Source organism: Paroedura picta, chromosome 2, assembly GCF_049243985.1.
Source record: "Paroedura picta isolate Pp20150507F chromosome 2, Ppicta_v3.0, whole genome shotgun sequence".
NCBI classification, from domain to species: domain Eukaryota; kingdom Metazoa; phylum Chordata; class Lepidosauria; order Squamata; family Gekkonidae; genus Paroedura; species Paroedura picta.
Genome location: NC_135370.1, coordinates 160,228,389 through 160,253,327, shown reverse-complemented (window position 1 = coordinate 160,253,327; position 24,939 = coordinate 160,228,389). Strand labels below are relative to the sequence as shown.

Genomic DNA, 24,939 nt, shown 5'->3' with positions numbered 1-24,939 from the left:
CCCATGCTGGTTTGCAGGGCACTCAGTGTAGAGCCCAAGCAGTTTGGTGGTAGTTAATGTTATTCAAAGCCCTATGTGAACTAAAAGCCCTGCCCATATGTTCCTGTGGCGGCCCTCGTGTTAATTGTCCCTCTGTGAAACTTTTTGGTCACAGGCTGCTAATTATGCAGCACTGAAAAGCAACAGTCGGTCTGTAGCCATTGTGAATAATTTGAGGCCTTTGCTTGTGGGTGCCTTCAAAGGAAATCTCTCAGCCTGTAACAGGTATTGCACACTCCCTTGAGCTCCTTGTTTGGACCAAAGCCCTGGTGGAAAAAAGGGCCTTGTTAACGGCCTCTCATGAAAGCAGTTGCTTGTTTCCCTTGAGTGGAATCGGAGCCGCCAGTAGGCCAGCCTGACCTTTTCCCACTGTGCGGCTCTGGTGGGAAAGGCAAGAGGGACGAAACAAATATGAAAAGTGCACTCTTGACAATGGGAGCCCCCAGTTGAATTGAAAAGGACATTAGCTTAACAAAATTAGCATGGGCTTGCCAGTAGCTGAATGGCTTCCAGTCTGTCCAGGTAGAAGTCACCTGCTGAGCTGGCGAATGCAGTGATGTGCCTTTGTGGGATTGTGTCTGTGTGTCTGTGTATGAAAATAGCTCGAAATGTGGGCCAGCTGCAATGCCTGCCTGACTGTCCAAATTGTGTTTAAAAATGCATAAAAATTTCCATTGCTATATTATAATGCCAGCACACAAGGCAGTTTTCAGTAATGAAGGGTTTCCTCGGGTTTCTTTGCATGAAGTGTCACTTTCCTTATGTAGGTAGCTACCATGCCTGGAATGCCCTTATCCTCTTTGTAGGGCCATCCGGTTTTCTCAAGCTCTTCTTCAAGATCACCTCCTTAACGCAACCATTCCTAAATCAAATTCATCTTATTTCGTCTGTACTTCTGCTGTCACCTCATTCGTTCATTCATTCGTTCGTTCGTTCGTTCGTTCGTTTATTTATGTCCATTGACCAGCATCAAAACGCAAGTAAAGCCACAGTAACATTATTAAGTTAACAAGCAAGTCACTTAACATCGACCAAGGATTTCTGCTGTCACCTAACTTAGAATCACAGAATAATAGAATCGTAGAGTTGGAAGGGACCTTCAGCCCCCTGCAGAATGCAGGAAATTCACGGCTTATTTGTCTGTTCTTCCTGATTGCACCGGGATCGTTCTAACAGACTATAGGGAATAAAGTGTTCTGAAGCTATACGATAGAGTTCAAGTATCCTCTGGGCTCATTTCAAAATACTAGTTTCTTACTTTTAAAGCCCTTACATCTGTGGACTGAATCCCAGGTGACATTGTTTGTTGGTTAAATAATTCATCCAAATCCCTGTTGTGTAAGCCTCCACCCTTTGGAGGTGAAATAGGAGGTTACCTGATACAGATAGGCTCTGTCACAGTGCTTTGTCTGAATACTGGTTCTCAACCAGTGGTCCATAGCAGTAGTCTGGGTGGGATGGAGGGCTGTCATAAGAGTTACTATGACTTTGGCCTCCCCTAGTTTTCCTTGTCCACCTCCATGTGATGTGTGATCTCCTGCCAACCCTGCCTGCCACAGGTCATCTATCTCTCTTACCTTTTGGCATGCTGGTAGAATAAATAAATAAAGCTTGGATACTCAGTAGAAAAGAGCAAGAGTATGGCAGGGTATGAGTTTACATGACTCACTGCTCACTCCTTCTGATACCTGAAGTGACTCATGAAGGCTTATACCCTGCCACAAATTTGCTGGTCTTTAAGATGCTATCGGACTGTTGCTGTTTTGTACTGCTACAGGCAGTCTAACATAGCTACCCAACTGGGGCACTCGGTGTTTCAACTAACCCCCCCTTCCCCTGCCCACCAGCAAGTTTCTCTGATGTGCCACTTCCTGCTGATGCCACCTGGTACAAATCACAACATGAGCTCTTGTAGCCCCACAGGGAGGTTCCCACTCACATGAATGACTCAGTTGCATATCAGGGCTAAACCATGCCCAAATCCCAGCCTGGAATGAGCATTTTCCAACTTGTGAATCGTTTTCAGTCATTGCTGCTGCTATAGGGTTGAGCTGCAGCTTGGTATGTGGAAGGAACTGCTTGGCCATCGAAGAAAGGACAGAAGGCCTAGCTTCAAGTTTCTATGCCCCACTGTAGGCTCCAGAATGGCATCTGGTGGCTATGTTGTTGGGTGACATGGACCTTGGTCTGACTCTACAAAGCAGTTCTTGGATCAGGCACTCTTCTGATTGCTGTCTGGCAAGTTTTGTTGTGTGTGTAATCTGTTTTGTTGTGTGTGCAATCACTGGATTTGTAAAGACAAGGTGGGAGAATTGGGAGGAATTAATGGAGGGGACAACATTTGGAAATCCTAACCTGCAGAATGCCTCCCCTCCACCCTTCAGGCTTCTCTATGCTTTGGACACTTGAGTAAACCTATCCTCCCCCCCCCCACCAGCAGACCCTCAACATTCCTGTTCTCCTCAATAACGGCGCTCAATATTCCATCCATTTCTGGAGCACATTCAGTCCTTATCAGATCCTTTTTAGTGTATTTTTCTTCTTGGTTAGTTCGCAAAATTTTTCCCAAGCACTTATTTCCTGCCTATCGAGGGCATCTCCCCTGTGCACAGAGATCCATTTCTTGCTTCTGGGTGGTTCTGCTGTGCCTCTTCCATTACTCATGCAGGGACTCGACCATTTTCATTAACCATAGTGATTCTTTTGGCATTTCACATAAGGCAGACCTTTGCATTGGCTTCCAAATTAAAGTCTTTGACATAGGCATAGTGCTATTTTTAAACGAATATTTTCTTAATGCCTTCTGAAGATATTCCAGATTTGAGTTGTGCCTAGGTATTGTTTACTGTAGTAGATGTTTGGAGGAGGAGGGGGGGGGGAGGAGGAGGTTCTTATATGCCACTTTTCTCTACCTGAAGGAATCTCAAAGTGGCTTACAATCGCCTTCCCTTTCCTCTCCCCACAACAGACACCCTATGAAGTGGGTGAGGCTGAGAGAGCCCTGATATCACTGCTTGGTCAGAGCAGTTTTATCAGTGCCGTGGTGAGCCTAAGGTCACCCAGATGGCTCTATGTAGGGGCTCTCAAAAGCAGAGGCGATAGCATCCTCACCCCTATGCACAGGAAAGTGGTACTTACTCCCATTTTACTTATGTGTTTACCAAGCTACCAGTACTGAATGAGAATCAATGACCCAGTAATAAGAAGGGAAAGTCTCTTCTCTTGCACCACAATAGTGATGAAGTGTACCTAGGTGATGGAACGAAGGAAAGAATCCCACCATCACACCATGTTACTGCCTTCTGGTTCCTTCTGTTACTTGTTAATCACAGCAGCCATTTTGTTAAGGTAATGCTGCCGTGTAGTTAGTGCGAGCTAGCGACTGGCTGGATCAGGGGGTGGTTACGCAAGCTTTGGATTAAAATGACATAACTGGGTCTCCCTTGTCTTTTCTCTGTGGATGCAGTGAAAATCTGCAATCAAATGTTTCCCTCTTTTGCTTCCCCCAGGCTCCAGAGCCACTGTCATCCCCACCCCACCCCCCAGTCATAAAGGGACTCTTGCTCTCATCCTTAAGCAGCAGATAGAGGTGACAGTAATTGGTAGCTGCAGGTCGGCTCTTTTTTAGCTTCGCCGCTGTGATCTCAAAGCAGTGTTTTCCTTTAAACTTGACAAGAAATTTTCCGGGAATGTTTGGGTGATCCGTTCATTAGGGAAAGAAAATAACATTTTGCCGCCAGCGACAGGGCTCTAAAAAGAGAAGTGCCAGAGCTCGGGCTTGGTTGGAACCTGCTTCCTCTGACACAAAATCTCACAGGGTAGCCTAAGGTCACCCAGTGGGAAGAAAATGTATTCTCTGTGTGTGGGCATGGGCGAGTCCCTTAGACTGCTCCATGCGCTCCCAAGCAGAGACTTAGCTTTGAATGCAAGCAGCTTGTGGGACTTGCTCCGCCCTGTCTGAATTAGAATCCTCTTTCTAATGCAGTCTGATGATTACTCAGGCTGCTTTTAAATGGGTCTAGTTCTGTCCAAAGCTCTGAAACCGAATTGATTGAAGTCTAGTTTGAGCTTCTGCATCTACTGTTCTTTGAAATCTTTCAGAGGGTTAAAATGGCCTTGATGCTGAATGCAACTGATAAATGTTACAGTGGGGTCCCACTGGACTTGCCAGTTCCCCGGGGAGTAGCAAACAATGTTACATCACTTCCAGAGAAAACCCAGAAATAACAAACGGTAGCTCTAGGAATTTCAGGGTACTCCTAGTTTTTCCCTGGAAGTGACAGAGTGGTGTATGCAATGTTGCGGCCCACTCCCAAACCTACCACAAGTTGCCAGGTGTGGTCTGGCAAGCCTAGTTTCCACTACCTGCATCACTTGAACTGGAATATCATCATCCTCTTCAAATCCTAACCATTGGTGGCTCTAATATTTTTAAAAGCCACTCTGGGCAGAGCACTGTCTGGGACACCTCCGGGTGTCCGGCCTGCGCTTCCGCCTGCACAGGCTAATCCGGGAGCAAAGCTGGCCGCACCCGGATTGGGCCGGTCCCTGGAGTGGCCACCTCCAGAAGCCGGCCATGAGGCGCTCAGCTTGCCTCACAGCCAGACGCTGCCTGGCCGACAAGGAGGGTGCTCCCGCGGCCCCATGCCTTCGCGGCCGATCGGCCCGCACACCAGCAGCCATGACAAGCCAACCGGCAGTACGGCCGTCGCCCCACCCACCAGTGCTGCTACTGCCCCAGCCAGCAGCGCTATGTCCCACTCAACTATGCTCCGCCCGCTGAGCCGTCGGCCCCAGCGCAAATTGCAATGGTCAGTCGGGGGCCAGTGGCCCCCTCTGGGGGCATGCACCGCTAGCACCTGTTCCATTCCTGGATCCAACAGGCTTGCAGGCTAGTCTCCTATATGTAATTGGGGTGGGGATGGGGGGGGTACCATGCTATTTATTGCAGATGAATCAGTGCTTGCAGGAGTAGGGTGCAAAAAATACAGCTAGCTGGTGCCACACTTGTTCAGAACAGATTCATATCAGTGATGCAAAGAGATGCATGAGCCAGTGACATTTGCCAATGACACTTCCTTTGGGATGCGTATGTGTCGACTTACAACAGTGCTTCAGATCAAGCACCGAAACACACACCCCCTCCCGATTCTCGTGTGACTGGGTGGCAGTGGTACCAGTGCATGCGTGGTTAAAAATATGCCACAGTGATTTGTAAGTTATGAGCATTCCGGAGTCGACCTGCTTTTATCTGTACGGGAAACAAACGGAGAGAACCGAAGTGGAACCGGACATCCCGCTGAATTTGCATGGCTGACAACAGTATTTGTGAACCTCAGGCATATGAGTGGGAACCTGGCCAAGGCCGGAAATGTTCCTGTCTCTCTAAACTAAGGGAGTCCTCAAACTAAGCCAAGCTGGAGAACTCCTCTCTGGCAGAAACGTATAAATATTGTAACGCTGTCGCTTTCAGATGCTGGTGCTCGGTTTTATCATAGCAATAAAACAAGCTTTGAAGTCTGAGAAACTTTGTTTGGATTTTCTTTGTTTTTGAGATCCAAGTCAGCCTCAAAGCCTCAATCTGTCTGCCACCCTTTGGTTTTACATGTTACCAGGCTGCATCTCTCCTAAAAATCTTTATAATAAGTGAGTGGCCCCGGGACCGGAAAACAGCCCTACCATAGCCAGTCTTTCACTTGTGGGATGAATTCCTTGGTAATCCTGACTCATAGGCTGGATTACAATTGTTCAGTTTGTGCATAACACGCAAAGTAACCCAGCCAGGCCTCACCTTCACCGGTAGCATTTGTCACATGAGCAGCATACAGTTGGTCCTGTAAGCTCTTGGTTTCCCCTTTTGGGAAAATACAAATTACCAAGAGGACTCTGGTTGCATGTGAGTTCTTGGCTCCAATTTTGTGCTGTTCACACAAGCAGAGCAGTTACTATTGGAACCAAATTCAGCAAAAGGCTGGCAAAGTTATATGCTCAAGCCTTACATGATAAAACGAGCTTGCAAACAAGGTGAGGAATCAGTCATTGGACTGTGTTTGCCTGGTTCCTTGGTTTGCCTTGGTTCCCTGCTTTCATGGCAGTGCTTGGAATAACTTGTGGCCGAGTCCATTAAGTCAGGATATAGTGGAAAGGTCAGGGAGCTCTCATGGAGTCCCAGGGAGAGAAGAAGCCCTGCTTGAGAATCCCTATTCTAATGTTCTCTCTTGTGTCTACACTCATTTCATCAGCTTTTGAAGAAGAAGAGTTGGTATTTATACCCCACTTTTCACAAGTCTCAAAGCAGCCTACAGTCGCCTTCCCTTCTCCTCCCCACAACACCTACCTGTGAGGTAGGTGGGGCTGAGAGAGCCCTGACATTACTGCTCTGTGAGAACAGCACTGTCAGGGCTGTGACGACCCCAAGGTCACCCAGCTGACTGCATGTAGAAGAGCGGGGAATCAACCCCAGCTCTGCAGATTAGAAGTTGCTACTGTTAACCACTGCACCATGCTGACTGCCATGCTGTTCCCATTCTTCCCATTCTTCCCTGTCCTCCATGTTTAGGGTTGTTCTGAGATGCATTTCATCTTCATTGAAACTTGAAGAAGCTCTTTTGTTGGCAGGTGTCAGGGTGCAGCCTGATTTGTGCTGCTCTACAGTGGCTTTATGGGAGTGAGAGTGTCACAGGAATGACTATACCTACAAGATATCATACTGGCGGCTGCACTTAGCCTTTCTGTGCTTTCCAGCTCTGAATGTGTGTTTCCTCTAGACTTGGTTCAACTCATTTATCTGAAATACTTACATTGTGCATTGTCAATGTACAGCTTCCATTTGTATGAATTAAGTCAGTCGATAATGCCAAAGAAAATAAGCTGACGGAGTGTAACCATCAGTAAGTAATAGCAGCAGTTTGCAACAAGTCCCTTGGCAATAACAATAACCAGAAGCATGAAGTTAGTGTAATCATAAAATACAAAACCAACGCTGGGAAAAATATTCATACTAGTAAAAAAGCCCATTGTATCCTAAATACAATGGGCGCTAGGAGGCTGGGGCAGAGTAAAAGGTGGCTTACCGGTTGCGGCGTCTTCTGGCTGGCAGCCATTTTCTTGATAGAGGCGGCGTGTATTCCAACGCAGGGGGCTCCGTTGTGCTGGGGCTTCGCGCCTCTCGCCGCGTCAAGCCGCCGGCCAGGGAGCCCCCGGCAGCCGCACTTCTTTAAATCAAAGAGATTTATATTCCAGTGAAATTAACCGCTTATCAAAATAATGAAGATGTTCACAGGGTTGATTCTTTATGGTCAAGTGTGATAGAAAGAATGGATTCAGTAATTGATTGATTTGTGATGGTGGGGCCTGTCTTATATATGATGGTAGTATGTGGGGAGGGATAAATCTGCAATGTGTTTTATAATGTATTTATTATTATATTTTACATGTTCAGTTTTACTATGTGTATACCTTTTTCTCTTTTTCTTGAATGTATTATTGAATTAAATTCAATATTTAAAAAAAAACAGCTCCCACCCATTCAGGAAACCTTCCAGGGCCATCAAGAAACCTCAGGTTGAGAAAGCCTGCTCTAAGCAATGTCTTGAGGCCTTAGGAACTGAAATTGGCCCAGGCACCTGTAGTTGGGCAGGGCTCTGAGGGTAACGTTCTGAGATTTTTATGCAGGCATTTGGAAGAGGCAGTCCAGCCTAGCATCATCCGCTGGTCCCCGCACACATGCTCTGAACCCAAGCTGTTCTAATATGGGTTTATATTAGATGTTATGAAAGTTATTGTTGTATAATTGTTACAATTCCTGCTGTTCAACTTGGAACTCACTGTTGTGACTTATTGTCATTATAATTCAGTGCATATTCTTCATGTTTTGTGTAAGCTGCCCTGAGCCTCATAGGAGGGCAGTATAGAAAATCAGTCAGTCAGTCAGTCAGTCAGTCAATTAAGGAAGGAAGGAAGGAAGGAAGGAAGGAAGGAAGGAAGGAAGGAAGGAAGGAAGGAAGGAAGGAAGGAAGGAGAAACAGGTACAGGGAAAAGGAAGGAAGGAAGGAAGGAAGGAAGGAAGGAAGGAAGGAAGGAAGGAAGGAAGGAAGGAAGGAAGGAAGGAAGGAAGGAAGGAAGGCAGGCAGGCAGGCAGGCAGGCAGGCAGGCAGGCAGGCGTGTGGGTTACTCGCAGTGGCACTAACTGGAAAGCCAAGAGCTTAATCAAATCCTCCTTTTTGTATGTGTTGCAGATGAGAGGATCTGTTCTCCGCCATTTATGGAACTGACAAGCACCTACGGAGAAGACACTTTGCGGCAAATAGAGAAGAGTGGCATAGCATTCCCATTCAGTACGTAAACAAACGCCTTGCCTTACTAAGAGAAGGAATTGTTCCATGCGAGAGTATGGTAACCAAGGCAGGGCAAAACAATATTTTTTTAAGGACGGAAGGAGCAACCACAGCACCCATACGGATATTAATGAAAGGCTGAAGTTTTAAAATGTTCTTAATACACAAGATTTGCAGTTTATAGTAAATTATTATATAGTGAACTGCTATAAACTGCAAAGCTCTTGCAGTTCCGCAGGACTTTATGGATGGATGGATGGATGGATGGATACAATTTGGGTAACAGCAATCAGCAAAATGTCCAGGTGAAATTGAATAAGGTGTAAACAAATTATTCCTTATATCGGCAGTAGAAGTTGGCGATTCTCCCTTCCCTCGTTTTATCCTTACAATAGCCCTGTGAGGTAGGTTATAGAGAGTGATTGACCCAAGCTGTAGGGAGATTTGAACCTGGGTCTCCCACAACCTAGTCCAACCTCACTCCTTGCTTCAATTTGCATTGATCTGACCTTTGGTTATATTTCCCTCTGGCTCCTTCCCAGCTCTATGATTATGTGGATGATGTTGCATTATGATACTTTGCTACCCAACTCAATCGAAATGTTAAGAATTTGAGTCATCAGCAACTAGTTTTAGCTGGGTTGATGGGCTGGGTGTCCAACCAGGTATGTTGAACTGTTGTGCTCAGCTTTGTGCACTCACAGATTGCATATCTGTTTTATTCTTTTAGTTTGCAAGACAAGAGTGGCCCATGGAACCAACTCTCATGAAGTGAGTACCCATCCAAGACCCTGGGTACTGCCTGGTAATGTGTCTGGGCTGTCCTTTAGGGAAACAAGACTGGGAGAGAACTCTGCTCATGTCAGTTTTGCTCATAGGTGTATAAGAGTTGTTACTATTACTGCTAGGCAGAGAATAGGCCTTGGTAGGTCTACTCAGAAGTCCAGTTTTATACGGTGGGGCTTACTGTCAGGAAGATGTTCTTCAATTGTAGCCATCATCCCCCAGCCAAAGAGCTAGGTGGTCCATTGGCTGAACCACAGCATAAGTGATTAGCAACTCCGGGGGCAGTACATGTTTGCCTAGAAAAACAGATGTGATATGGAAAACCTCCCAAAAAATGGAAATAGAAAGCCTTATGCATCAATTGGTGCTGTTTGATGAAGCTTAGAAATGTTTCTGTTTACATAGAATCCTTTATGCGCACTAGATCTTGTTGAGTTTTCATTTGAGGATGAATGAACCCATCCAGAAAGCTCTGTTCATTCAAATTTCATCAAGGCACTGTGGCTGAAATGGGTCATCCCGAGTACCTTGAGCCACGGGGTCTTCATTGCGCATGACAATTCTTAATTAAGCCATCAATGTATTCATTTTTTTAAAAGATTTAAACTGTTGCAGAGCTGTTCTGCAAATGGGAGTTTTTTTGGAATAGATGTGGATGCTGACATGGACACTAGCCAGTTGCTGCCCACCACAGACACCTGTTCCCAGATTCAGCCTGAGTCATTTTGTTAACTGGCAGAAACGTCCTCTGGGAGAAGAAAAGGCGGCCTCACTCCTCTAAAACAGGGGTAGTCAACCTGTGGTCCTCCAGATGTCCATGGACTACAATTCCCATGAGCCCCTGCCAGCAAATGCTGGCAGGGGCTCATGGGAATTGTAGTCCATGGACATCTGGAGGACCACAGGTTGAATATCACTGCTCTAAAAGACGGCTCCTCAACCTTTTTGAGGCTGTGGGCACCTTTGGAATAGCAACACAGCTTGGTAGGGGCAGCCAAAAAATGCCTGCCAAAGAATGGCTACTGCAGGAGGTGGAGCCAGCCACAAAATGACCTCTGAAGCTCACTTCGAATAAATCTTTGTTGGTCTCAAAGGTGCCACTCGATTCTGATTTTGTTTTGTTGTGCTGCTTCAGACCAACATGGCTACAAACTTGAATCTATCTCCATGCATGAGGTTACCTATATCTGAAAAAAGCCTTTAAATTATGCCCCGGTCAGATGCGCATTCATGTCACTCATGTCGTTAAATGCTCCTGTTGGAAACGGTGGCGTGAGAGTAGTTCTGTACAGAGCCGTCACGTTTGGGGCTGGTGTGAGCAGTGGCAAAAGCAAGTGTTTGTTTTTACAGATGGCTATCATATTCAACCAGGAAGGGCTGAAGGCCGTCCAGCCCCCCTGTGTGATTCAAAGCTTCATCAACCATAATGCCGTCCTCTATAAAGTCTTCGTGGTTGGAGAGTCATACAGTGTGGTGAAGAGGCCGTCTCTCAAGAACTTCTCAGCTGGTGTTTCAGGTAAAGTCAGTCGGAGAGTCATAAAGTGCTGCAGGCATCGATCTGAAAGAACACTGTGGACAGGAGGCTGGAAGCAGAGCCGTGCTTTTAAACAGTGATGTACACACACACACACACACATACATATACACATGCCATTTCTCATTCCTTTTTGTGTTTGTAGGTGGTGGCCACACACCTTTCTGTCCGTCTATCCCCATCCCCCTTGGTTTCATTGTTGGTCATCTGTGTTTATTTTTAATATCTGCAAGGATATTGTTGAAAATACAGGGGATGGGAAATGGCACAGAAATAAAATTTGCACTTTTGGTTTGCAGATCTGAAGCCTGAAATCAAAGTGGGGGGAATTTTCAAGCTGACCCAAGCAGGGATGAGAAATTCAAAAGAATCCAGCTTGACCATCAAGCTTTTGTTTGAACTGTGTGTGTGTCTGTACTTTCAATACCTCCCAAGCCTCTCCGAGAATTATTCCTTCAGCATGCGGTCCTTGCCCAGAACTCTCTGTATGCAGCAAGGTGTTTTATGCGTGCGTCAGAATCAATAGACAGGGGCAGTGATCCAGTTCTGGCACGAGGAGAGACGGTCAGTGGGGTATCTCTGGTTTCCATCTAAAAGCAAACCGGTCAGGGCTGGAGAAGGTGGAGCTGTTGTGATCAGAAGCTCCTGTAATGCTGCTTCTGCAGCAACTATGGACAGCTGAATGGAATTGTGTTCCAGGACAGGATTTCTCCCCTTGCAGCCACCTGCCTTTCTTGAAAAGCTGTTCCTGGACCTCATGGGGGACTCTCGGGAACAGTGGGAAGTGTTGTGGAGCAGGGGTAGTCAACCTGTGGTCCTCCAGATGTCCATGGACTACAATTCCCATGAGCTCCTGCCAGAAAATGCTGGCAGGGGCTCATGAGAATTGTAGTCCATGGACATCTGGAGGACCACAGGTTGGCTACCCCTGGTCTAGAAATTTAATGATGATGATGATGGTTGGATTTATTGCCTGCCACTATCAGTCAAGCCATCTTGCGACGGGTCATATAACCAGCCCATCATTTAATATAAGGGAATTGTAGTCCATAGACATCTGGAGGACCACAGGTTGACTACCCCTGTTGTGGAGGACTGCGGCTCAAAAGGGAGATTGTAATTGGCCGGGGGGAAGTTTTAAGCAGTGAGGTTGCAGGTTAAGAAACTTTTGGGAAGAATCAAAAGCTACCCTGCTCCTAGCATGTTGCTGTACAGGCAATGGACAAGACATTTATTTCCTGTATAACAACAAACTTAAATGGACTCCGGGGAATGGTAGAGGACAGGAAGGCCTGGAGGATCATTGTCCATGGGGTCGCGAAGGGTCGGACACGACTTCGCACATAACAACAACATAACAACAGCCCTGGAACAAAATGTCTGAATGCTTTTCCTCCATTACGTTGAATAAGGCCTCTCTTTGTTCAGTTGAAGGTTATTCTGTGTGCCCCCCAATCTGTTCTCAGACAATCTCTCACTGTCCCTCCTCATTGTCCTCAGAAAGGCTCCTTTACCCCCAAATTAAACGGATGGATGTCATTCAGGTTCTGAGATAGTAGCAGCCTAAATAACCCAGTTCAGCCCAAGCCCATGAGAGCTTAGGAGCTGAGCATGGTTAGTCAGTACTTGGATGGGGGACACCCCCAAGGAATACCAGGGTTGCTGTGCAGGGAAAGGCCATGGCAAATCTCCCCTGCTCATCTGTTATCATAGAATCATAGAATCATAGAATCATAGAGTTGGAAGGGGCCATACAGGCCAGCTAGTCCAACCCCCTGCTCAACGCAGGATTAGCCCTAAGCATCCTAAAGCATCCAGGCCCCCACAGTGAATGGGGTTGCCATTAGTTGACTACATCACGGCAGCATGCTGTTCTTCCAAGATACCAGTAGAGGGCCTACGAGGAAGGGCTTGCATGATGGGATGCTGATGTAGTATAAATGTTAGGGCAAGCAGGGAGAGTCAGGAAGGGAATTCTCCCTAGAGCTCTGGGTGCCTCACAGCTCTGTAGATTCTCCTGGATAGTTTTCCCCATAGGGCTCCAACCTTGAACTTCATTCTTGAATTATAAGGGTAGCTCGGCAGCAAGCCTTTAGAATGCAATGTCTCCCAGGCACAAGAGAGGTGAATTGTCTTTCCCTCACCTTGTTCCACACTCTCAAAAACTAGCTGGGTGCAAATTCACCACATCCTCTGTAAAGCTTCCATCGTCAAATTACTTTGCCACTGAATGGAGGCTGTCGGATCCAACTTTTTTTACCGGAAGAGAACTGTGTTTGTTTTTTCTTAACTAAATAAATATTTTTATAGCCTGCCCTTCCTGAACACTCAGGGAGGGTGACAACGTAAATCAACAATCAGTAAATCCATAAAGATAAAACTTTCTATTTCATTAGACCCCACCCCCAACTGATTTAGGTTGGGGGTCAGATCTTTAAAGGGCAGATCTTCTCCCAGTTTGCAGTAGTGAGACCAGCACTTTTTGATGGTCCATCAGGGCCTCGACCATAGACCTGATAGAATAGTTTGATCTTGTAGGCCCTGTGGAACTGGTTAACATCCTGCAGGGCCCACGATCTCTCTTGGAGGAGCATTCCACCAGGCTAGGACCAAGAAAGAAAAGGCCCTGGCCATGGTTGAGGCCAATCTCACCTCTTTTGGGCTGGGGATCCCAAGTACATTTTGGTCAGATGATCTTAATGACATTTGGAGGAATGTAGTGAAAAAGGTGAACTCATAAATACACTCACCCCAGAACATTTAGGGCTTTAAAGATTAATACCAAAAGCTTGAATCTGATCCAGTCTCCGATGTGGAACCAATGCAACTGGGAGAGCACTGGTGTCATATTTGCCCTCCACTAGGTCCCCATAAGGACATGTGCTGCTGCATTTTGAACCACTTGGAGTTTCTGGAGCAGTCTCAAGGGAAGCCTTGCGTAGAGCAAGAGGCGACCGTTACCCTGGCCAGGTCCAATGCAGAGAGCTGGTGCTCAGGACATCATTGTGGATCAAGACCTATATTCATGTCCAATTGGCAAATTGAAACTCTTCAAGGTTGTTTCAAGGAAGGAAAACTGCGAGGAGGGTAGGTTTAAACTCCCCTCCACACTGCAGTTCCCATTGAAACTGGGATTTCATACATCTATTACCTAAAAGGAACAAATCACTGAGAACTCGATACATGGGCCAGTGGAGCTCCATCCATAGAACTTCCAATGTGTTTCGTCTGGTTTGGTCCTCCTGCCAACTACTTCTACGACTAGAGAAATTGAATCTTGTGATTTTTTCCCCCTTTTCTGATCATCGAACTAGGCCTAGTGATCTTGCATGAGTTTCCACGTGAGCCATAAGCAGCTGCAATAACTTCTGTAGCAGCTGAAAAATAATAAGCATGTCGAAAAGGATCCAAGAACAAAGATCCAAGCTAGAAATAGAGCTGTGTAAGAGGCAAGAGGATAGTGCTGATCGAAGTTCAAGACAAATTTTTGACAGAGTGGAAAAGCCCACGCAGCAAAGCCTTGGCCAAGCTGCAGGCAGACACAATGCCTGCCGGCCATGGACTTTGACTTTTGGCTAGTCCCTTTGGACCTGATAAATAGTGCAGACTCTCAAGCCTTAGCCCTTAAATGTACTAGATAGATCAATTAAAAATGAATGATTTGTTGCTTGGGGGCAAAACTAAGTGGGGATCCCCCCCCGAAATTCATTTTGTCAGGTGGACAGTACTGACTTTAAAGTAAAATTTTTAAAAACCACTGCATCCTTACCCTGCCCAATGATTGGGGGAGGATGCAGGAATTGGTTCACTATTTCTCCCTGTCTGAATTGTATACGTGTGTCTTTCCTGAAAGCAAACGGGCAAGTCTTTCTCTTCCTGCACTCAAGCCACAGTATGTTTGTCCCTTGAAGAAATGTGAGTCTTCCCCCCACATGGTATCCATTACTGTGGGAGGTTTTGCGGCTAATCGCTGGCACCCTGTTAGACGGTACCTGAAGCATCGCTAATCATGAGCAACACCCTTCGTTGAGCCCGTGCATTTTGTTAACCTTTTAAAAGGGTTTTACTAAAATCGCTTTCACGATGAAGAGCCTCCCCAGCAACATTTCAGAGTTCCCTTCTAATCTTGAACAAAGCAGAAGGTGCCAAGCTCCGTCACTGTCGTCTTATGCCGCTGGGGGAATTTAGGTCGCCATTTTGAACTTTCTGGTTTTAGCATCTTTTGTTCTTTCAAGGATGCGCATAGTGCCTCTCTTGGCCCTTTGCAGCAAGGCCGCTGCTGTCTCGTTATCTGTTCCATAGGCTGCCGCCTAGTAGTGATGCTGGAACAGAGCTAGCCTACCCCTAAGGCCCGATGATAAAATTAGAAGACTGAAGGCTGACGGGCTTGCCGGTCTTGGTTGATGGACTGTGCTGCCCCCTTGTGTTGGTTTGCATCTGCTAAAATCCTACGAGGAACCAAGATAATTTAGATTCAAGCGGGTAGCTGTGTTGGTCTGAAGTAGCACGACAAAAATAGAGTTCAATAGCACCTTTAAGACCAACAAAAATCATAAAGGTGCTATTGGATTCTATTTTTGTCAAGATAATTTAGAGCAGCCTTTTTAAACCTTTTGATTTTTCAGGCATTGAGGAGCCCAGGAAGTGATGTCAGCTGGCCATACCTCCCTGCCATGCCACCAGAAGTGACATCACCACTTGCATTAACAGGCAGCCTTAAGGCGGACTGAGGGCGATGAGAGAAAGGAGGTGGTTTTGAGCAGGAGAAGGCATGCGGGTTCTGCCCTCTCCCAGACACACAAACCACGAGAGAACTCAGGCTCTGGAGGGGGAACAGTGAAAGCAGCCAGTTCCCTAGCTTGTGACTGAATTCATTAAGGCAGGAGGGGAAAATCCACAGACCAGCTCTGGAACTCCTGCAGACCCCCAGGGGTCCCTGGACCCCTGGTTAGGAAACCCTGATTTACAGTTAAAAGGAAGCATTTTATATTGTGTTTATATGCTCTCTTAAAAGAACCTCTTGTGGTGCAGAGTGCTAAGGCAGCAGATATGCAGTCTGAAAGCTCTGCCCATGAGGCTGGGAATTCTATCCCAGCAACTGGCTCAAGGTTGATTCAGCTTTCCATCCTTCTGAGGTCGGTAAAATGAGTACCCGGCTTGCTGGGGGGTAAATGGTAATGACTGGGGAAGGCACTGGCAAACCACCCCGTATTGAGTCTGCCATGAAAACGCTAGAGGGCATCACCCCAAGGGTCAGACATGACTCGGTGCTTGCACAGGGGATACCTTTTTATGCTCTCTTGGTACCTGCATATTCCCACCTTCCAAAATAATAGCTTGTTTAACAGCCTTGATTTATTTTCTGCTTTTACCTCTTTCCCAACTGCAGATAGAGAATCCATATTTTTCAACAGCCACAACGTATCAAAGCCAGAATCCTCTTCAGTCCTAACAGCTGTAAGTGCCACAAGCCTCTTTCTGAAAAACGGGGATTAAGGGCTTGTCTTCTCTGCAGAGAGATCCCAACGCTCCTCATTGTGGAATTCCTCAACTAGAGGCAGTTCTTTGCTGGTGCAGCCTAGGAATCGCTCTCATTTTTCACAGATTTGCTGGACAGCCTTAAATGAGCTTGTCTGCTTCCAGCTGGGAGACATGGGTAATAATTTTGACCTGCCTTAGAAAGCAGTCGTAGAACATACAAGCCATTAATGGGAGTGAAGAGGCGGGATCAAAAGTACTGTGGTTTAATTACCCTTTTCCGGTTTTACTCGGGATCAGCCAGGAAAATCCAGGATACTTTAGCTGACTGGCTGAAGGATACTTTAGCCTGCATTGGGTGACTGGCCCCGCCAGCAAGCTCTGTGGGGGCTTCAGACAATGGCTTCCCTTTGTCCCAGACAGACACAGCCCCTGCGTTATCCAGGGCCCATGGTTTTGTAATCATTGGGACGCATACCTGTGGAATACAGTGTTGGAGAAATTTCTTCCTCTTCTGCCTCAGTAAACAATTAGGCCTGATTTTCAGTTTGATAGTAGCGCTCGAGACAGCAGCAGTTCACATAATAGGAAGCCCCTTCATATAAAGAATAATCATTCTCTCCACTCAGAAAACTAACAGGTTGGAAACAGGGGGCCTAGCCAGGCCCCCTTCTTGTCTTGCCATTTTTCTATGGTCAGATGTTGCCTTGCAGGGAGCAACATTCCAGGTGCATGAGCCGCACTTCCCAAAAACAGGACATGTTTTCTGCCTCTGTTTGATTCCTCGCTCCTCCGCATGCAGCCAGCTGGGTGACCTTGGAATTGCCACAGCCTTGTTAGAAGCTGTTCTCGCAGAGCAGCTCTGTCAGAGCTCCCTCAGTCTCACCCACCTCACAGGGTGTCTGTTGTGGGGAGAGGAAGGGAAGGTGATTGTAAGCCGCTTTGAGACTCCTTTGGGTAGAGAAGAGTGGTGTATAAAAACAAAATCTTCTGCTGCTCCATCATAATTTTTCTTTTGAGGGTTTACTCACATGATCATTCTGTGAATATCACATTTTCACGCTGGACGATGCCCACAGCATCTTAACAGAGTAAGCATTGCAGTGAGAGCCCGCATAGTGTAGTGGCTAGAGGGTGGGACTAGGATCTGAGAGACCCGGGTTCAAATCCCCATTGTGCCATGGAAGGGGATCTCAGGCTAGTCAGTTTATCTCCGCGCTGCCTAACTCACAGGGTTGTTGTGAGGATAAAATGAGTGGGTATGAGGGGGAAAACCAGGTACAAATGAAGTAACTAAATCACCACCTACAGTGAAGATGACATTTGCATAGTCTTTCTAGTACCTCGTTTGCAAGCTTTTCCTTTTAACCTGCTGAGATGATCGACATTCTCCTGTTCTTAAACTCGTCATTTCCCACCCTTTCCCCTCTTCTCTTCGCAGCTCGATAAAATCGAGGGCGTGTTTGAGAGGCCAAACGACGAGGTCATCCGAGCGATCTCAAAGGCACTGCGGCAGGCCCTGGGGGTGTCCCTTTTTGGGATTGACATCATCATTAACAATCAGACCGGTCAGCACGCCGTGATTGACATCAACGCATTCCCAGGTGAGAGGGGGCTGCCGCGAGCCACACACAGGCCGTCCTCAGCGCACTTAATTCAGCATCAAGGAATGGGGCAGGCAGATTTTGTTTTGGCTGCCAGCATCTGACCGTCCCACTTTCCTCCTTCCCGCAAGCTGCCTTCTTTAGCCGTCTTAGTTTTACAGCCGCTCCTCTGCAAGCTTTTCTTCTCTCTGTAGCTGTCATCGCGGCAATGTGCTTGCATGCAGCCTTGTGAGACCCACTTAGCTCTCGCGGAGCAGCCTTGGATAGGGAGGTACTTCAAGCTTCCTGGGCACTCCCAGCGGCTTCTCATCAGTAGGAACTCATGGGGCCCTCATGGCTCATTGGTAGAACATCCACTTTTTGATGCAGGAAGTGCTCGGTGTAAAAAGGATTGGATAGTAGGCGGAATTAAAGCCCTCCAGACCCTGAGGAGTTGCTGCCAGTCAGAGCAGGCAAGGATGAGTCAAAAGGGCCCATTGGCAGACTCAACTCAGAGGCAATTTTTTGTTTCTGCACCACCCTTTCCCCTTCCTATAGAGCAGGGGTCTCCAAGGTACTTGCAGCCTTGTAAGTGTTTTCAGAGAGTGGGTGGGTGAGGTAGGGCTCAGCGGGGCTTCTGATTGGCCATGGAAAAGCCAGTCAGCTATGTAGGTTAAAATAACATCCCCCCCCCCCTTGGCATCTGCCACTACATTGCTTGCTTTGTTCTCTCTCATGCCTCTTTCCAAGTGCATTTTCTCATTGCCCCTGTTCTCCCCTGTAGTTGGGCTTTCTCTGTCCATGTGGCTGCCATTTTGTGGTGCTGCCACTACCCACAACTTTGTGTCAGAATGCCAGAACTGCCACAGGATCAAAAAGCAGGGGGATGCAACTTCTGTGTTCCACAAAACCGTGGTTCTCAACCTGGGGGTCAGGACGCCTTTTGGGGTCGAACGACCTTTTTACAGGGGTCCCAACAGGGCAAGAAGCTTGGCGGGGGGGGGGGGGCACCGACACTGTTGCCGCTCCTCCTGCAGAACTGAACTGAGAAACCGAGGGGAAAAAAACAATTTATATACAATCATGAACAATGGATCTTCATGCCATTGGTCAGTTTCGGTTTAATTTCTGTGAAAGAACACTTGTATATGGTTGGGGTCACCACAGCATGAGGAACTGTATTAAAGGGCTGTGGCATTAGGAAGGTTGAGAACCACTGTAGGTCATTTTTCTTTTTAAACATTAAATAATATAATTAATGAGCCAGATTGGTGTAGTGGATAAGAGCGGAAGCCTCTAATCTGGCAGACTGGGTTTGATTCCCCGCTCCTTTCCATGCGGCCAGCTGGGTGACCTTGGCCCAGTCACAGTTCACGTAGGGCTCTCCCAGCCTCACCCACCTCACAGGGCGTCTGTTGTGGGGGGAGGAATGGGAAGGCGACTGTAAGCCATTTTGAGACTCTTCAGGTAGTAAAAAGCAGGGTATAAAAAACAACTCTTCTTCTAAAATATTATTTTTAAATTTAAAGAATGTAACAAACTTAAATAATGTGCTTAAATGTGATCTTTAAGGCAGGAAGTAATTTAATAAGTAAAGTTTTAAGGTTTTTAAAAGCTCTGCGAAATTCTGGCATATCTTCAGTGGAATCCATCGCCTGATCCATGTGCAAGAGAAATGGGAAGAACCTTCTGAACGTATTTTTATGTAAAAGAGATCAAGATTCTCCTCACTTGACTGTATTCTATTCTCGAGCCCTGGCATATGCGGATACGGAGCAACTAGCCCACTCAGTTTTCCCAGATGCAGATATATTATCTGTGTATAATGTTAATTTCTTCACAAAAGGAGGCTCTGGTGTAAGACTGATATTTCCTAGAGCATGCATAGCACATAGCAACTCACTGTGTGACAGAGAAACAGAAATTTGAATCTAACTGAGAATGGAAAAATTGGTTCTTTGAACTGAAGTATTCAACAACAAAAAGAACCTTAATTCACTTTCGGGACACATCTCTTGTGTGTTTAGATTACCTTTTCGTGCTGTATTGTCTAAAAACATCCAGGTTTCGCTGCTTTATCCTATGTTTATTTTATTCTGCCATGAGTATTTATCGTTCTCTGGAAAGTAATAATGCAGCGGTTCACCCTTCCCCCCCAACCATTGTCAGCTGAGAGGAGAGTTGTTCTTATTCCCTCGTTTTTTTCTTTCTCCAGTCAGACTCTCCACAGAATGGCTGTAAAGATAATGCTTTATTTTTCTGAGCCCGTCATATTGCAAGACAACTTCCTGCATCATCTGTCAGGAGCCCCTCTGCTGTTCCCCCTGCCCCGCATAGTCTCAAGGGCCCTGTAACTCCAAACATATGATGCCCTTCTACCCTTTATCAGACTCCCCTGACTCCGGAGGATAATCCTTTTGACCTGAACAGGGGACCAAAAAGCGTGTGACTTGTCAATTTTATAAGGTCAGATATAATTTGAGACAGGCACAGATTTGTCATAGAGGCCATGAGCTCCTGACTCACACCAAACACAAAGGCCTGGGTATAGATGTTGAAATCTCCAAGGAGAATGAGCCTGGAGTCCCCTCAACACCATCCTCGGCCAGCTTAGGCAGGCAGGCAGGCAGCAGGGTTGGCAGTATTCTGCTGAGAAGCTTGTGGCACCAACGAGGAGAAGTGGGACATCGTAAGTGACTTCCATGATCAGCAAAGACTCTCCCAGACTCCATGGTGCATCGAAATTCTCCAGAGGTATCCACGGCTTCCTTCAACCTCCCACTTTGCCCCTTTAAAACTTCAGGGAGCTGAGCTGTGCCTCTGCTGTGGGGCAGTTCTTTTCCTGTCAATAGCCCATCTCCTCCTCTAGGTTCCTCTTCTTCCTTTTCTCCTCTCAGCCTCTCCCAGCCCGCTTCACTTCCTGTCTGTTTTGATACCTCCCTTCCTAGTCCCAGGGCTCTACCCATGCCAGCCAAGCACAGCGCTGCTCTTCCTTTCCTTGAGCCTTGTTTATCTCTTAATCCCTTCCTTGCCTTGCCCCACCCTGCCCTTTGGCTCCTCTGGCCTCTGCTGTTACCAGAGCAGAGAGCCAAATCTGACTTTCCTCCATCTATCATAGCAGGAGTTCAGGAGAGCCCAGAGGCATGCCATTTAAGTCTGTAGAGGTCATCCATTTTGAACCAGCTGCCTGTATCATGATAGAATGTTTGGTTTGGAATCTCCTGCCTTACTATGGAAAGCTTCCTCCCTTGCTTTATGTGACTTGACCCAGCTTTTATGGCCACCATTTTATGATTAGCTTATAGCCTTCTGTGTTAGCCATTTTAAATATTCTCGATTTGGGGACCCTGGCTTACTCTGTTTTGTGAGCCCACTACCAGGTGTGCACACTCAAAATTGAGATACTGCTCTGTCGGTTTCCTGATTGGGGTAAAATCCCAGTGGAACGCAACCATCTCTGTTTTCCATCCATGGAGTTGGAGCTTCTACTGGATCCCAGCGCTGGACTATGGATTTTGCAGTCCAGTGCTAGGATGGCCACGGTCAGAAGAACTGGTCAAAGTGTGGGATTGGTTGGTGTGAGAGAGAGGGGAAAGAATGAGCCAAATCAATCCTTCAGAGGGCAGCTCCCTTGGTGTGCAGTAACAGAGCTGGATTCGAGTCCAGTAGCACTTTAGAGACCAACGAGATCTTTGAGGTATAAGCTCCTTTTGTCAGATATAAGTATCATGTATCTCATGAAAACTTTGACTCTTGAAATATTACATCCTGAAAAACTTGTTGGTCTCCAAGGTACAACCAAGCTCGGATCCAGTTCTCTTAAATATGGTATCCTTGTTTATTTTTATCTTACAAACTTGATTGCATTTGGGGTTTTTTTTAATTGATTCCCAAGGTGTTTCTCTATAGGAGAAACATGGGGGAAATACAAACCCACTAAATAACGAATGAGTCCTATCACTTCACAGTGATCTACGCCTGCAATGTATATAGACCTACAAGGAGCTGTCTAGCGTTAATTCGCTGTCTAGCGTTAATTCGGGGTAGGGGAGTAAGCTAGAAAAGCAGCCTGCATTATTGATTTGTCCCCTTTGTGAGCCCGCTTTAGCTGAAGAGCGTATAAATCCTTTTAAGTGGTCGGGGAGACGTCAGCGCCTGAATTCGCCTTTGTTTCTTTTCCCCCAGGCTATGAGGGCGTCTCGGAATTCTTCGCAGACCTCCTCAACCACATCGCTGCCGTCCTGCAGGGGCAAGCGCCCGAGGCGTCCCAGCTGAACCGTAGCAAGCACCTGGCCGAGCAGACGGGCAGCTTAGCAGGGGAGCGGACATGCTGCGCGAGCAACGGCTGCCGGAGCATGGCGGGCAAAGACCCCTGGATAGTGGACAGCGAGAGCCCCCCCTCGGTCAAGCTTCAGCACCAGAGACTAGGTTGCAACTCGGCCGTGTCCCCAAGCTTCCAGCAGCACTGCGTGGCCACGTTGGCAACGAAAGCGTCCTCTCAATAACCCAAACCGGCGGCGTGGACTGAGGGGGAGAACCCCAGGCTCCAGGATCAAAGCAGGCTGGTTGGTGATGCAACTAGTACTTAACAACACACACACACAAGAAATCTCTCTTAGTACAACGTGATTTTTTTTTTGAAAAGGAAAAAAAAAACAAATATAGTTATCGGGTCCACTTATCAGATTCCTACTGCAGCTCTGTAGTGATTTTACACACGCTTGTGTGTCTGTTTGTGTGTGCGTGCGTCCGTGTGTGTGTGTGCGTGTCCTTTTAAACACTAGACCCCCTTAACATAGGCGGATGGGGAAGGGGGTGTTACGTGTCGCTTGTTTTGTTTTCCCTCGTGATCATTAGTGACCAGTAAACCTCACAGAATTGATAATGATTGTGTTTTGAGAAACTGACCCAGCTGAACTCCCAGCAGCCCTTCTTGGCTTCCCTCTCAGCTCCCTCCGAAGAGTAGGGCAAGGGAGCACGCCGAATATTTTATTACGCACTGAAAAGTCTCTTTGACTCTGTTGTCATTGGTTGTGTGGCCGCCGTGTGGCTCAAGAGAAACTCTGGGGAGGTTCTCTTCAGCCAGGCCTCCTCCTTTCCCTCCATCGTCCTTCCGCTTTGCCTGCCACGAGTCTCAGCAGGGGTCGGCTAGGCCTGGGAACTCTACTCCCTACAACTCATTTGGCTCAAAAAAAACTAGGCAAGATTTTTACCCTGCTGCCCCTTCCATTCTGGCTTGACTCTCTGAGATAATCCTTGAAGGATTAACGGATACTCTTCTGTAACCCTGTTCCACTGTCTGGCCGTAATCTTAAAATGAGTAGGAGAACCAGGAGTGTTCCAGTGTTCCTTTCCACTGAAGTGAGTGTCTTGAACAGCCAGCATTAGTCAACTTCAGCTATTGTATCAAAAGTAGTGTGGACCAGTGAAGGCTATAAAGAGAAGGCTCTGCTTAGTGAGTCTGAGGGCTTCTTCCTGCTTGAAAATTATTTGAAGGAAAACGTTTTAAAGATCTTGAGTTGTCTAAGTGTCGGTGGAGCAGTGGAGCGGACTTTAGAGCTTTGAGTCTAAGGGGGTCAGTCCACCTGCTTTCCAGAATCTACTTCCTGTGCTCATGTTGAATGCCTCCAAAGTTAATGTGCACCTCCCTTTTTGGAGAGGCAGAAGGAAGATGTGAATCATGCATGCACGCACATGGCCAGCATTATGTCCTGCGGCTTTAACAGGGGGCAGAAAGAGTGAATGCTCTTGCTTCCTGAGCAACCGTACCAGAAAGCCCCTTCCCCTAGTGAACTAGCCTTAATCAAACATCATTGAATTTCTGGTCTGGAAAGAGAAGGTGGGAAGACCTGATGAGGTTTTGGCACAGAGAAAGAGAGAAGGGGAATGGCAAAAGAGTATTCTAGACTGTGTATTGGCCTGCCCTTTCTAGCTGCAGGATGCCTAGAACAGTCCATATGGGGGAATAAAGCTTGGTTTGCTATGTATTTTTAAGCCCTCCGTAAAGACTTTGTGGTAAGTAGTCACTGATATAAGCACTTTTAAAAGTAGGTGGTTTCAACAGAGAGCTCACCAGACATTCATTTTGGGTTCCCAAGTCCAATTTGGGTCATCACGGTTCTGAAACATGCTTTCTATTATTGACAGTGGCTATCATGATAAGCTGGTGAGGATTTGGGTGCACCTTTTTAACAAGCATTAGGCAGGGGTGAAAAGTAGGCGTGGATTTACAGAATTCATAAAAAAAAAAATGAAATTTTGCAATCAGAAGTCCCCACCACCACCACCACCACCATCAATCCCAAGCTAGAACAGAGTTTCCCCTTGAAAAGTGATCACAACCCAAAACATTTCTCTGTACGGTTTAGTAAGGCAAAACATATTGCATTTTGTTCCACCCCTGTTCCACTTCATTGGCTGTTGGGACTGATGATGTCATGTCATACTAAACGGGAGAAAAGAAGTAGGGGGTAGTTCCAAACACTGATTGCCCCAGGGAGCACGCTACTAGGGTATATGATGTTACCCTGGCATCACTGGGTTTTGGAATTCTCTATCTCTTTTTTACTATTAACCTTTCTCTTTCTTCCCATCCCCCTTGCCCCCCCCCCTGTAATGGCAATATTAAATTAAATTTGAGCTGAGGGAGAGAGAAGAGGAGAGATTCTGTTTGGTTTGATTTAGTAATGGGAGACATTTCAAAACTAACGATGTTTACATGAATCTGAGTATTGGATCCAATTATGGTATCTTTTATGCTGTTTCCTGATGATTTTAACAATGAATTCTTTTTTCTTTAAATGGCTGCCTTCTAAATTTTGGTTGGCCTATTTTGCACTGCTTTATTTCTCCGTAATAAAACTACTGAAATTTGATTGTGCATTTTACATTTGTTTACAAATCATTCCAGTTATTGTTATTATAAGCCTGTTTTATGGATTCTTGAACGCCTCACGGCAGCGTCTTGTAAAAAAAAATCTTGATTCCAACCAGTTTAATTCAGTAGCCAGAATTTCACCCGTAGCAGTGCTTCCGATCCTAAAAAGATTCTTTAATAAGCATCACAGCTGGGTTTGACCGACAAACATCTGACTTTTGTTTTCCTATAAAGCTCTTACTGTTTGTAGATTCCAAGTGTTCTAATTCATCAAGGTCCTGAGGAAAGCAAGTGTGCATGAACAGG

General features: G+C 46.5%; 1 protein-coding gene across 2 annotated transcripts in view; it reads left to right on the top strand.

Moving 5' to 3' along the window:
* Window positions 1-24,631, top strand: part of ITPK1 (inositol-tetrakisphosphate 1-kinase) — a 166,879-nt gene extending 142,248 nt beyond the window's left edge. For both annotated transcript variants that reach the window (XM_077323537.1, XM_077323538.1), the window contains exons 5-10: window positions 8,277-8,375; window positions 9,106-9,146; window positions 10,512-10,677; window positions 16,085-16,152; window positions 17,615-17,777; window positions 21,942-24,631. In XM_077323537.1, coding sequence (XP_077179652.1) covers window positions 8,277-8,375; window positions 9,106-9,146; window positions 10,512-10,677; window positions 16,085-16,152; window positions 17,615-17,777; window positions 21,942-22,261 — 857 coding nt within the window. In that variant the 3' untranslated portion in view covers window positions 22,262-24,631. The remainder of the gene's footprint in view (window positions 1-8,276; window positions 8,376-9,105; window positions 9,147-10,511; window positions 10,678-16,084; window positions 16,153-17,614; window positions 17,778-21,941) is intronic.
* The last annotated feature ends 308 nt before the right edge of the window (window positions 24,632-24,939 follow it).